Source organism: Lipotes vexillifer, unplaced genomic scaffold (assembly GCF_000442215.2).
Source record: "Lipotes vexillifer unplaced genomic scaffold, Lipotes_vexillifer_v1.1 scaffold982, whole genome shotgun sequence".
NCBI lineage: Eukaryota > Metazoa > Chordata > Mammalia > Artiodactyla > Lipotidae > Lipotes > Lipotes vexillifer.
The window spans coordinates 606,929-620,617 of NW_006789467.1; the positions used below are offsets into that span (position 1 = coordinate 606,929).

General features: G+C 54.5%; 1 protein-coding gene across 1 annotated transcript in view; it reads left to right on the forward strand.

Moving 5' to 3' along the window:
• Nucleotides 1-11,314, forward strand: part of COX10 (cytochrome c oxidase assembly factor heme A:farnesyltransferase COX10) — a 109,481-nt gene extending 98,167 nt beyond the window's left edge. Inside the window, exon 7 of the mRNA XM_007462644.1 lies at nt 10,861-11,314. Coding sequence (XP_007462706.1) covers nt 10,861-11,264 — 404 coding nt within the window. The 3' untranslated portion in view covers nt 11,265-11,314. The remainder of the gene's footprint in view (nt 1-10,860) is intronic.
• The last annotated feature ends 2,375 nt before the right edge of the window (nt 11,315-13,689 follow it).

The following is a 13,689-nucleotide window of genomic DNA, read 5'->3' on the forward strand; positions in this document are numbered from 1 at the left end:
CCTGCTGTTCAGTTCAGCCTGGATCCCCACCCTTGACCCAGCTAGCCTCCCCCTGCTGTGCCCTCCAGGCCTTTCCAGTCATCGCCCAGACACTGGAAAGCAAGCAGGTCACTCCCAGGCTCTGCCTCCCCGCCCACCCCGCACTGTGTGCTCTGTTCCCATCCACGTCCTCCTGCCTAAGCCCTCGGATGCCTGCTTCAAGCCACCTGCCTGCCTGATGGGCACAGCCCAAACCCTGTTCAGTTTCCTCAAACCTGTCACAAGGAACAAGGCACCAGAAACTACCTTTTCTGTCCAGGGAATCCCAGCCAGGGCCAGGGTCAGGGCCAAGCGTGACAGCCCCAGGGACAGGTATCGCTTGGAGGTATGTGAGGGCTGTCCAGTCCAGGGCCGTGGAGAACTCAGTCACCTTTGTCATGCAGGGTCCTCGGACCCAGGTTCTTGCTGAAGGCTGGAGGCCCCTGGCAGTTTCCTGCGAAGAGCTTGGGCTTCAGCATGTGTTCGAGCTGCCTCCCCAGAGGCCAGAGAGAGAAGGAGCTTTTCAGGTCCTCCCACTTAGGACGCACGTCCAGGTGGAGCCCTTATTTGTTCAGCCACAGTCCGGATCTGGCTAAAATGCTAATGGGCATATTTAAATTTGTTTTTTTTTTTAATTTGAGGTATAGTGTTTCTGCAATCCAAAGTTAATTGTTTGTATACAAACTCATTAATGAGGAACAGCTCAGGGCCAGGCTGTACCTTTTACAGGTAGCAGCCTGAAAATGCACGTTTGTCTTGAGAAACGAGACCCTTCATCTATCTGAACTGACCCTGGTGTAAAGCAGAGCAGCCTGAAAGGTTTGTAAAGCCACAAAAAGAAGGTCCTTTTGCAGTTTTTGCGATTGACTAATATTATATCCCTTTTGTATAAATCTTGAAGGTGCATTGTGGGGCACGCAATGACAACATGGTTTACTGCCCCCAGAATCCTTAATTACCACAGATCAAATCACACACCCAAAGCCTTGTGAGGTTTATACAGAAAGAGGAATACTACTTTAAATAATGCTTGCAATTGCTTCAAAAGTTTCAAGACATTAATTTGATAGGTAGAGCCAACTTGAGCTAAGCAGTAGATCTTTGAATGAATTGAGTAAATGAAATAATGGATGGATGAAACAGTGAATAAGTCGCTTCCGTTTGAAAGATGAAAAAACTAAGGTATTCCAAGGTCAATCGCCAGATATATATTGAGCATCACCTCTGAGTACAGAAGGAAATGACTCAAAGAAATAAGGCAGAGTCTGAGAGAATGTAGTTGAAAGATTTTTATTCCTGGATTTTAGGGACTAAGTCGGCTATGATTTTATATAGTTTTATCATCTTCTAGAACTGCACTTTGTACTATGGCAGCCGCTAGCCAAAGTCCAACACGATGGTGCTCAAACTTTAGTGCATATCAGTCACCTGGATGGAGGGCTTGTTAAAACTTAGGATCCTGGGCCCTTCCCCCAAAGTTTCTGACTCAGTGGGTCGGAGGGGGGGGTGCCTGAGAGTCTGCATTTCTAACAAGTTCCCACGTGATGCTGATACCCCTGGTCCAGGGACTACATTTGAGAACCGCCAATCTGAAAAGGCAGAACCAGCGAGCGCTCTTACTGTTAGAATGCCCTGGAAATACCGAGGGATTTGGGCCAAGGGCATGGCAGATGCTATTATCAGAGATGCGCTCACAGTGTCATCTGTATGATTCACCGAGGTTGTTGTATCTCTTCTGGGTTCTTATCTTTGGGGACGTGTTTGTTTGAAGGAGCCCTTCTGAGAAAAAACAGCCGGCAATGTTTCCTTTCTTCTGTGGTATCTCCAAACCATCTTGTCTTTAAACCTCCAAAAACTGGTCACTGTGGAGCAGCCATGAGGAGAGAAGTGTTTGGAAAACTCTGTCGAGCTTGCTGCTGGGGAGGGAGGGGGAGGTGGGTGACAGAGGCCCGCTCGGCTCGCACCTTCCCGAGCCGTCCCCCCAACCGCCACTGCGTGCGGGACCCTGAGAGATACAGGGTCACTGAAATCCAGTCCCGGTTCTCACTGTGTCTCATGTCTCAGAGTCTTCAGGGAGAGGCAGGCTGGTGATCAAGTATTTCCCTGAGCAGAGAGCTTTAGCGGGGGCTCCGGCTCTCTTAAATTGGCCCCCAAATCGGTCCAGGAAGACTTCGGAGCCGAGTGACTTCTGAGTTAAGTCGCGGCCCGTTTAGTTGAGGAGGGAAAGTGCTTTCCAAGAAACGGAAAGTGTGTGCACAGGGGTTGGTAGGCATGTGAGTCTACACAGACCGAAATCCGTGCCTCCGCCCCAGGATGCCGCATACCAGCCCCGGCATTCATTTCAGTCGCCATCCCCCTGACCAGGTGGACTTGGGCTGAAGCCCTTTCCTGGGGCTTGGTAGACATTGGTTACGATTGGAGGGGCAGCAGCTCGGGGCCGTGTGTGATGGGGTTCCTGAAGCCTCACCTTCAGGGTCCTGCCTCGAAGGAACTGACTCTGGATGGGAGAAAATATACCAGATTTGTAGCTACAGAAAACCGCGTGCTTCCCAGACGGCCGACAAGAGTGAAGAAATGCAGTGTTCGGAAGCACCCTTCTTAGCATCTAGATCTTTGTGTGGTTTTTGTAGTGGCCACGGGGCCAATCAAGACCTCCAGGGCACCGAGCACGGAAGAGATGGTGCTGCCTTCCCGCCTCCAGTAAAGACGTGAAACATAAGACAGCCATGGGGTTCTGATTTCTTTTCCCCACAACATCATTGTTGTTGTTGGCTTTGTTTGTTTTTACCACTAGTGGAAAAGAATTTCTCGCTGTTCTAGATGCCCCAGTGGTGTGGGTCCAAAGCCTGTGCTTGATGTGACCCTTCAGAATCCAGCTCAGTGTGGGTGGGCGAGTGAGGCCGGATTGGTGGGCAGGGGGAGGGGGTGAGGTGAAGACAAACAGACTAACGGATGGAAATTGTAAAAGCTAAACAAACATTAGGTGTTCTTGGTGTTTGCTGCTTTGTAGCTGCACAAAGAACTGTGAACAGCTAGCTCTTCTCTCCCAGTGGAATTTTTGTTTCAGAGGGTGCTAGCCCCAGCCAGGGCCCAGCCCTGAAAGCGCTTTTTGTGTCAATAGAGGTGATCATTACAGTGGAATTTTCTCCTGTGTCCATTCTCTGAGACCCAGGCTTAGACCTTTCCTCCCACCTGCCTAATTACTTTGCTTTTTTTTGGCGGGGTGGGGAGCTTAACTGCTGTTAGCAGAAAACATTAAAAATGCTTAGCAACTAAAACTCAGGAAGGCCCAAGAAGAGGGCTGGCCCATGGTGCAGCCAGCTCGCTGCCTTAGGAACGGAAATGCTTGGTTTGACTCTGCAGGCAGTGGCCAGCAAGGAGACAAGTGACCTGCACGCCCTGGGGAGGGGTCTGGGGGTGGGGGGCGCACCGCGGATAAGTGCCCGACAGCAGATGCTCCTGCTTGGCCCGGCCTGGTGCCGCACATGGTAGCCTCTCAACAGCGTTCACCTCCAGAGACGGTCTAGTTTATCCCGAAGGCTTCGGGTTAAAGTCCCTTCCCCTCTCCCATGCCAAAGCCACCTCTCTTCCCATCACCCCCATTTCTTAAAAAGGCTCAGATTCTGTTTTGTTATTTTCCTATATTTGAATAAATCCCCGGTCTTGGGTCTTTCCTATATTTGAATAAATCCCCGGTCTTATGGCATGCTTCTGGTGACTGCCTTGAAGAGATTTGTAAATGGCCTTTGGTTTGTAATTCAGATGTTGTTGTGTGGTCAACGTTAATTATGTCAGCCAACATTCAGTTACAAATGAGGACTTGGAGACGGACTCTTATCAGGAAGTGACATTTGACAGATGGATGGTTCTAGTAACAAAAAGAGAATGAGTTTTTTTAGCCTCAGCTGGTAAACTACAAAATGTTAAATACTGTTTCACCTTATTTACCTCCTTTATTCTGGGATGAGAAGGTAGAATAGAATTTACTCACTCATTCATTCCACAAATATTTATTGAGGGCTAACAAGTACCAGGTACTGTTTAACCCAAGCCCTTTTGAAGATTTCCTTTAAAACACTGCCTCACTTTGAAATCAAACTCGAAAACGAGTAAATTCCTTTTGTGTGAGATTTTTCCATAACTAGTCTTAGCGCTTGAGATTGATTAAGATAAATGACATTTCTAAAGACAGAGTGACCAAGAGACATTACAGGAATATTAGCAAACCAAACGATGTTTAGAGCCCTCTTGTCTTCAAAGACGAAGAAACAAAAGTCAGAAGGACCATATGAGAAACACGCAGCGAGCCGGAGGTCGGCGGTGTAATTGGCGACCGTTTGGCACAAAAAGGCCCGGCCTTGTCACCCCCGGGTCGCGTAGCTGGGCAGGATCACAGGAGCTGGACCACAGTAGATGAGGCCTGGCCCGCAGTGCACATTTAGTCAGTTCTGTTCAACAAAGAGATTCATGCTCGGGTGATAAAGGGACAGACCTTCAAGTGTGAGCTGGGGAGTGGGGAGCAGGTGAGTTTCCTAGAGCACCCACAGAGGCTCGGAGCCCCCAGGGGAGCGGGGCGAACAGGAGGGGAGGGGTCACCTTCCTCAGAGTCAGGGCTTGTGCTGCCTCTGCCCCCGACTGTGCTTTAAATTAAACCTCGGGCGGCTCTGCATGGACGGTGGGACGTGGACAGCATGGCGGGGACCGTGGGGAGTGGACCGTGGAGGGAGGCAGGGAGAGCATCCCTTCTCCTCGCCGTGCCTCTTCATCATTCCCCAGTCACCGCCAGAGCATTCTTCAAGGGCAGGCGGCCGTTGCCGACTCTATTTCCTATTTCCAGGGGACTTTTCATCTCCCCTTTGTCGCCATGCAGTTGATGAACTGGCCCCCATCCTCTTCCCTTTCTCTGCGGCGCCGTGGAATTTCATCACATGGGGGAGGCTGACCTGTCCCACAGGCGCCTCTGTGTTCACCCTCAAAAGAAGGGCTTTGAAACCACTGACCATGAAGCTTTGGACTTGGCTGTGCTCCCCCAGCCATCCCCAGTTTACATGAGCACGACACCCCAAAGCTGCTGAGGGCCACGTGGAGAGAGGGAGCCCACTGTCCGCGGAGGGAGGACTGCCCGAGCCCAGCCAGGGCTTCGCTGGACCTGCGTCTCTCCTCCTTTTCAAGTCCCTGCGTGGGCAGCGAAGGGCAGTGAATGGTTGGGGTAGCGGTGGGAAAGGTTGAACGTAAGCCAGCAGAGAAAGGCAGCAGAGAGAGAAAGCGAGCTGAAACCACTGAGCTCCATTCCAGAGGAGTGTGTTTTGGAAGAGCCCATACAGAGTCAGAGCTCCAACTTGGAGATTTTTGTCTCCACCCTGTTGGGAAGCCATTGGCTGGGATTGCCTTGGCTTTGTTTGCCAACAAAATGATGGAAGTACGCTACGGACCTGAGCAGAGGGGACAAGGGTGAGGGTCTCCGCCTGCCGGTGTGGCGTAGAGCTGCTTGGGAGATGTTCCAAGAGTATTTTCCAAGAGTCACTGGGAAGACACTGGCTGGCCTTGCCTCAACTAAGGAGCCCCCCTAATCGGAGAGGGTGCCAGGAGATAAGGGTTCCCCTCAGCTGGTCACACACAGCACAGTCGACGAGCTCACCTCTGTTTTCTGTGTGTGGAGGGAAGGAAGTAAGGCCACAGACACCTGGCCCTTCTCTGGAGTTGCCTCCAAACTGGGATCATGGCGTCACGATCTCAGGAAGTTGCTGTCCTCTGGAGAGTCCGTTTGCACAGATATGGCAAATATCTCACAAGTTTCCGTATCCTGTGTATTCATAGACCAACAGATATTTGATTAAAAGAAAGGAAGCAGACATTTCTTCTAGATATGATTAAACCAAGTATGTATGAAGATTCTGCAGACGGGTAGGAAAATGAGAAAACACATTGAAGAGAAGGAGGAAACGCATGGCTTGTGTGAATGGACTGAACCTCAGAGACCATCTTTGAATCTCAATTTACATATCACTTCTTCCAGGAAGCCTTCCCTGACCTCTCCAGGGCCGACTGAGGTCTTGCTCCTGTGTGCTCCCCTGAAGCCCTGCACCGAAGGTGACATTCCTGGGCTGTGATCCCTTGTGTGTTGTCTCTGTCCCTGGCCAGACTCCAGCAGAGGCTTTGAGAGTAGACCATGCCTGCCCTATAGTGGGCAAACAGTAAATATTTGTCGTCACAGACCATGGGCCCAGTAAAAACAGACTGCTTTGTGGGGGTGAGGCTGAGGTGAAGCCTTTGAGTCAGGAAACCGAGGGCTTTATGTTGCCCCCACGAGGAAGGTGGGTTCCCCCAAGGCCCCTGGACTAATTCCAGCCTTCCTGTTCTAGCTCGCCTTATCTTGATGGAGACAGTCATTTGTTTTACATCTTTTACGGAGCCGAGGCCTTGCAGCCCATGGAGAAGAGCTGTGTGGGGTGGGGTTTTCTGATTACACTCCTTGAAGGCTAAGCTGTGATTTCTAAAGCTCCTTCATCTGTGACATGACCCAAACCCCTGCCCAATTTCCTCTCCCAGAGCAAGCAGCATGCCACTCTTACGAAAGTGATTTTTTTTTAATTATGTTATTTGAAGGGGAAGCGTAACTAAAAACGTGTATTGAGCAAAACAGAATACTCCAATTGGCACGGGAAAAAAGAGGGCTTTTGAGAAAGACAAGATTCCACGTGGGAGCCTGATGTCTTAACCGTTTCGAGCCTGGTTTCCTGGCTGAATTGGCTCTTTCTCGGCTATTGCAAGAGCAGAACAGCTCCTGAGCCCTGACCCACCTGTCCCCTCCCTCGTCTCTACATGAACCCTGATGCCATTCCTCTGGGGACACAGCTTGGTCTTGTCGGCCCCCCTGGGCTAGGGCTGCGCTCAAAGCCTCCGAGTGGCCCGGTGCCCCGAGAACCAGTCACACTGCCTCCTGTGTGCTGGCCCCTCTGACATCCAGAGATGGCTCTATTTTGCCTTCGGAATACGAAGGAGAAGTTGCCTTCTGTCGCTCTGTTTTCCCCTCCACTTGTACCTGGGTGCTGCCCCCTTCCCTTCTGTCTTGGCTAATTCCCCAAGGGTGCTCACGGTCAAGAGAAATATTACCTGTGTGTTTGTAATTGAACAACCTTGGTTTTTTTTTGTTTTTTTTGTTTTTAAGGCACCAGCACTCTTATCTTAATAAATGGGATTTCTCCTTCCAGCAAGCCTTCCTCTGCTCTGCTCCACTGGCATTCTGATGACCACCTGGCAGTCCCTTGTTACCGTTTTCAGTTGCTGTTTGACAACAACTTTCTAGGAGAAGGTGCTGGTACACGGTGCCAGGGGTGCTGAATAGCCTTGGGCAAGTTACTTAATCTCTCATCTATGAGGTGAGAGCAGCTGTGCCTGTAGGAAGGTGCCGGGAACAGGAGAGCATGGACGTGATTCCCCTCCGCGGGCCTGCGTACAAGCCTCCAGGCCTTCGTGGGGACGGATGTCTGCTGGGCAAACCTAAAACGGCCACAGAGAGAACCTTCATGTCTCCACCGTGAACCGTGCGGGTCCCCCCCGGAGGAAAAGGCATCAGTGTGTGCCACTCCAGTGCCCCCCAACCACCTGTCCCCTCGGTGGTCTCTGCCGCCTGTCCCCCCTCCCTGCTCTCTGCTGCTCTGGGGGAGATGCCCCTCCCCATCGGGTGTGCAGGTACCCTGAGACCCGGCCCCGCCCTTGCTGGCTGTCTCCTCACTCCCCATGCCTCCCCGCAGCCTGCACGTCTCCCAGAGACACGACGAGTGACTCTTCCCAGGATCAGTGCAGTTGAGACGTGGCTCACACAACCACCTTTGGGGACGCCTTCCCTGAGCAGTCACTCCCAGGTCACCCGTCCTGCCGCCCTCTTTTGATTCTCTGAGTAGCAGCCGTCAGTGTCGCCTGCGTGGTGTGCGCCTCCCGCTGGACCCCGTGCAGGGCTCTGTCGCTTGGGCCGCTGCCTCTCCGGCCTCCAGGGTCGTACCTGGTGGGTGGCTGACACCGTCCTCTGTTTGCTACCAGATTCAACAAATAGTAGCTGCTGCTTTTTTTTTTTTCTGGCCCCACGGCATGCAGGATCTTAGGTCCCCAGCCAGGGATCGACCCTGCGTCCCCTGAAGTGGAAGCGCAGAGTCTTAACCACTGGACCACCAGGGGAGACCCAGTAGCTGCTTCTTTTGCTGTTCAAATTGGAGTGTGTCTACATGAGTGAAGATGTATATATGTGCTAGTTATAGATAGGGTTAAAATGGTCTGGAGGGGACTTGACAGCCACCCTACCAAAATAGGGACCCTAAGGGCAAGTCTTTGTTATTTTCCTCCCGGATTGGAAGGCTGACGAGGAGTCGGTTGACTCACAAATAAAGATCCAAGATGAAGAGCGGGTTCCTTCCTCTGATCCTCTCCGGCAGGTGCATGGCAGGACTTGGAGCCCACGCTTACTCTCTGGAGGACTCTCAGTGATTTGACTGTGTTCTCTCCTGCTGAGGGTCCTGTGTTAGCAGTCGCCGCCCTGGACATCGCCCTGTTTTTCTGCACATTCCCACAGACGAGGGGCTCAGAAGATCTGCATCACCATCTAAGATAGGACAGCGGGTGCACATGCTCAAGCCCCCTGTAGGACAGTGCTTCCCAGGGTGGGTTCCAGTGGGTCCTCAAGCTCCCAGTTCTTGGATCAGGGGCCCCAGAGGCAAGTGGGGGTCTGAGACACAGGGAACCCCGAGTGAGTCAGCGCCTCCGGGACCCTCCGAGGAGGAAGGAAGCAGGGGCAGTAGAAGGTCCTAAGGTTCACACGTCAGTGCTGGAAACGGGGGTCTTGGGAATGGCTTTTGTGGAGCAGTTTTCTGTGCACATGGGTTCGGGGGCTGGGCTGGAGGACCCTTTGCCCCACAGTATGCAGCACTTCTCTCTGGAGATGAAAGAAAGAGGAACAAACCCTCATGGAGTTCACATCCCGGAGGGAAAAGAAAACAGGTAAATGACGGGACAGGTGGCTCACTCCGTGGGGGACACATCGCAGCCCAGACCCTCCTCACGACTTGCCGTGTGGATGTCCCGAGGGCGTGTCGGACCGAACACACCGGAGTTACCCTAAGGAGCTGCCCTGCATGGCTTCCGGGTGTGTCCTCTAGGGCGCAGGGTCTCCGGGCACCCCTGGGCCCAGGAATCGCTCCCGACGCCTCCCTCCCTTCTCTGCACTCACGTCCTGTCACCTTTGCCTCCTTGGTCCCTCTCAGGCCCATCTCTCCTGCTGCGCCGTCACCGCCCCGATCCTCACTCCCCTCATCTCTCCTGTCCTCTCCCGAGTGATCTGTCCAGAGCTGCCTGGGCCCCTCCAGTGTGTCCTTTCACCAGGGCCCCTTTCCCCAGCCCCTCTCGCCACACGCACACGTGCACCTTCACCCGTTAAGTCCCCACCATGGCTTTCTGCTGCTTCTAGGATGGAACAGCCCTTGGCGCTGCCTGCAGAGCGGGGGCGGGTGGCCCTGCCCCTCCCTCTGGCTGATCCTGGCCCCGCCGCTCTCTGCACTCCAGACACATGCCTGCCTTCTTTATTTTAATTTACTTTTTAAATTATCATACAGTAAAGTCGACCTTGTTGTTCTGATGTACAGCTCTGTGGATCCTAACACAACGCCCTAGTCTTCTTGTCATGCCGTGACAGCCGCGCCTCCTGCCCGGAGGCCTTGATTACCGCACTGGCCTGGTCACTCCTGTCTGGGCGCAGACGTCCTCCTCTAGACGTCTGCTCCGCTCCACGCGCTGCGCCCCCGTGCGCTGCGCCCCGGTGCCCTGCGCCCCCCTTGCACATGCTTCTGCACAGCCGCCGCGGGCCTCTGGATGTGCGGCTCCGGGGGAACTCGGCCCACGTGGCTTGGCGCTCATGCTGCATCCACGGTGCCTAGGCCGCGCTCGCCTCTCAGTGGGCGCTCGGGGAACGCGCCCTGTGTGAGGAGAGGAGGAATGAACCCTCTGCTCAGGAATGGCTGCAGCCCCTTCCGGAGACCCGGCCCAGTGCCGCGGGGGAGCCGGCGTTGAAATCAGATGGCCTCCCACTGAGTTCCTCCTTCACCTCTTGTTGGAGAACTTAGCATCATCTGATTCGTTTGCTTAATGAGGATTATAAAACCTGCCTCAAGTCCTGCAGGCGGATTGGGTGAGGTGGCTGTGGAAGTCTTTTTAGAAGGAGGCACTCAGTAACTGGCAGCCGTCACCCCACCGTGTTGCGGGGAATGTCCAGTTCCGGAGAAAGGGTGCTCAGGTGTTCACCTGTCCTGAGACAGCAGAGCCTCTGTCCCTGTGCCGCTCTGCGTATTCAGGTTGCGCTGGGGAGTCCCCCACCCTCCCTACGGTGAGGGCCGTGCGCCCCGCCTGCTGCCCCCGCGCCCCTGGGGCCGCCCATAAGGACTGCGCTTCTGTCGGTGCTGAGCAGGGAGCTGCCACCTGCCCAGAGCGGCCTTCCACCTCGCTGCCCAAGCCCCTCACTCGCGAGCCGGCTGGTGGAAACAGAGCTAAAAGCCCGGCCCAGAAGGCCCTCTGGGACTTGGCTGTCCCTGAACGTGACCTCCTTTGCTGTCGCGGTGTTGGCACCGCAGGGGGCGGGGGGGTTGGTCAGGTGCCACAGGTGCTCAGCCTTGTGGGAAGCCTCGCGCCCCCGCCCACCTCCATCTCCGAGCAGAGAGGGGATAGCAGACGCGCGCGGACCCGAGGGAGTCCGGCTTCTTGCGGGGTGGGAGCGCGCCGCCAGGGCCGGCAGCTGTCGGAAAGGGGGCCTCTGTAGATCTCTGATGACGGCGTGTCTTGCTTCCCCAAACCTCTGTGCAGGAGCGTGTCTTTTGGGAGGAATCCTCTACTCCTGGCAGTTTCCTCATTTCAACGCGCTGAGCTGGGGCCTCCGCGAAGACTACTCCCGGGGCGGCTACTGCATGATGTCGGTCACCCACCCGGACCTGTGCCGGCGCGTCGCCCTGCGCCACTGCCTGGCCTTGGTCGCAATGTCCGCCGCGGCCCCCGCGCTGGACGTCACCACGTGGACCTTCCCCGTCATCGCCCTCCCCATCAACCTGTACATTTCCTACCTCAGCTTTCGGTTCTACAGGGACGCAGACCGGAAGAGCTCCCGGAAGCTGTTCTTCTGTAGCCTCTGGCATCTGCCCCTTTTCCTGCTGCTGATGCTGACCTGCAAGAGGCCGGCTGCGCAGGGCGACGCGGGCGGGCCGCAGAGTTGATGGCAGACCGGCGCGTGGGGAGGAGCAAAAAACAGCCAGGGAGATGCACACTGTTTGGCAAGGATATTTTGGTAATTACAAAGCACCAGGAGAGAAGTCGCTGCGTTGAGAACAAGATCGTAAACTAATTTGGTGCTCAGCGATCACTCGACAACTCTTTCCACGGTGATATCCAAAATGCTCCCCAAATAAGAATTGGGTTGGCTCCGCAGTTTTACGTGAGGAGAGCATTTCTCTTTGAGGGTCTTTACAGAGCTCTTCCTCTAACCCCACCCACTTCGTCCTCTCCCTCAGGTAGAAGTGCAAGCGCACCTTCCTTTCTCAGCCCCTCCACACACCCTCCCCAGCTGCCGACTGGGCTGGCCGGACGAGGTGCACGCTCGCACTCTGGTATCTGTGGTTCCGTGGCCTCTGGTCCCTTGCCGGCTGTCAGAAGAAATGCAGGCTGCCAGTCGCAGCCCCCCTTCCTGTGAATGAGCCAGGGCCCCCGGGTCCAGCTTCCTCTGTCCCACACACATCCTCAGCCTCATTTTCCCTCAGACGATAACAGAACACCAAGGACATGCTGCTGCCCAGCCTCTGCGGGAGGAATTCCAAACGGTCATCTGGGGAATCTCAGACTGGACCACCCACCGCCCACCCTACCACATATCAGCATTTCAGAAACTCCAAGGAATCAGAGGCATCTTTAAAGTTCACTTTAAAATATCAGAGGTATCAGAGCGTTTCTTTCTGGAAGGGTCATGCTAGACTTAAAACTAGAAATCCCTCCGGTTCTGATCCATCTCGTCCTCTTTAGTCACTGCTGCGGTCAACAGCTCGGCTCAAGGCTGAGTGAGAAGGGAAATCAGAAAGGGGCCAGCCGGCCCACATAGCTCACATTCTTGTCCCTTTAGTGAGGAACACATTTCCATCCTGCTATCTTCTAAATTCAGAAATTAGCCTCCACACGTCCAGTGGCTTGGAGAGCCGGAAGCAGGAGCTGGACTCCTGATGGGGATGCTTAATGGTCCTGGGAGGCGCATGGGTCCCCGCAGACAGGGGTGGCCTCCGTCACCAGCAGTCTCCTCAGCCCCCACATCCACCTGCTTGTCCACTGTCTGTCCCATTTGCCCGAAGGTCTTGAAGCTTAACAGGATACTTTAGTTACTCAGTGCCCCGGAAGGAATCCATCTGGGAATTTATGCAACACTTAAACAGTGCCTGCAATATGCCTGTTCTCTCAAAACTCTCCAAAGTGCTTGCAGGTAGCATCTGATTTCTGTCTCTGCTTACCTGAAACATCACCTCTTGGCTGCATCCAGGTGGCACTGTGGGAACTGGCACGAGTGTGTCTGGTGGGGACATCCACAGCCCTCAGATTTGTAAAGCGAGTCGGTTCTCCCCCTGCTGCAATAAACCAGCACCTTAAACCATAGTGTGTGTGGCGTCATTCCACTCCATCTCCGGTTCCTGGTGGAACCGATAACACTTGCCTCACTTTCATGAGCTGGGAGAAGACCAGAACGCCCCACCCGAGGATGTTTCTTATTGAGGGGATGGAAGCAAGCACCCTGCGCTCCTGAAAGAATCCACCTGACACCCACCCTCTGCTCTGGATCACCCAGTCTCTCCCTTCCCGTCCCTTCAAAACCATTGCCCTAGAAATGGTCCTTGGGGCCTCTCTGACCTCCTGACTTGCTGTTCCCCGGCTCAGAAAATACAGTGCCCCGTGCGCAGTCTGCACAACAAATGATGTCTCAGCTCCTTGGTGCTCAGACCCCAGGATGAGAACCTTCCACGGGAACCCCTCACTGCCACCCCCACCCCCACCCCGCCACCGTGCTGCTTCTCACACCTCCCCGGGGCTACCCTGTGCTCAGACCGCCACCTCCCCAGACCCCTGTCCCTTCATCCCTGCGGGAACGTGGAATTCACTCTCCCATGACCCCCTCAGCCCTAGAGCCCAGATAGCTGCTTGGTCACCTGGGCTCCTGAAGTCCCAGGGCTTCACCTCCACAGCCGGGTGTTCTGACCCTGGCCGATGACCAGTAGCATTTCCCACACGGTGAAGCCCATGTGCTCCAAGCATCCCTCGGCAGGTCTCTGGGAAATCCTGTCACCCCACTGGGGAGGCACAAGCACGTGCAGAGGACCTCCCAGGGACCCATGGTTAAAGACAGGAGGGTCTGAGTTTGCTCATCCTGGTGATTCCCTGGCCGTGTCAGGAGCCCAGCCTGGGACACACTGTCTGGACCTGATCTGCAGAGTTTCACTCAGCCTGTCAGGCCAGTGGCTGCAAGGACAGGACTCAAGCTGGGGGCCCTGACTCAGGGGGCGGTGCACACGGGTAGGAGCAGAAGCCTGTGCTTTGAAACGGGATTGCACTTGGACTTTATTTCATAATATGGCAAACTAATGACAGGGAAAGGGGTCATGTCCAGTT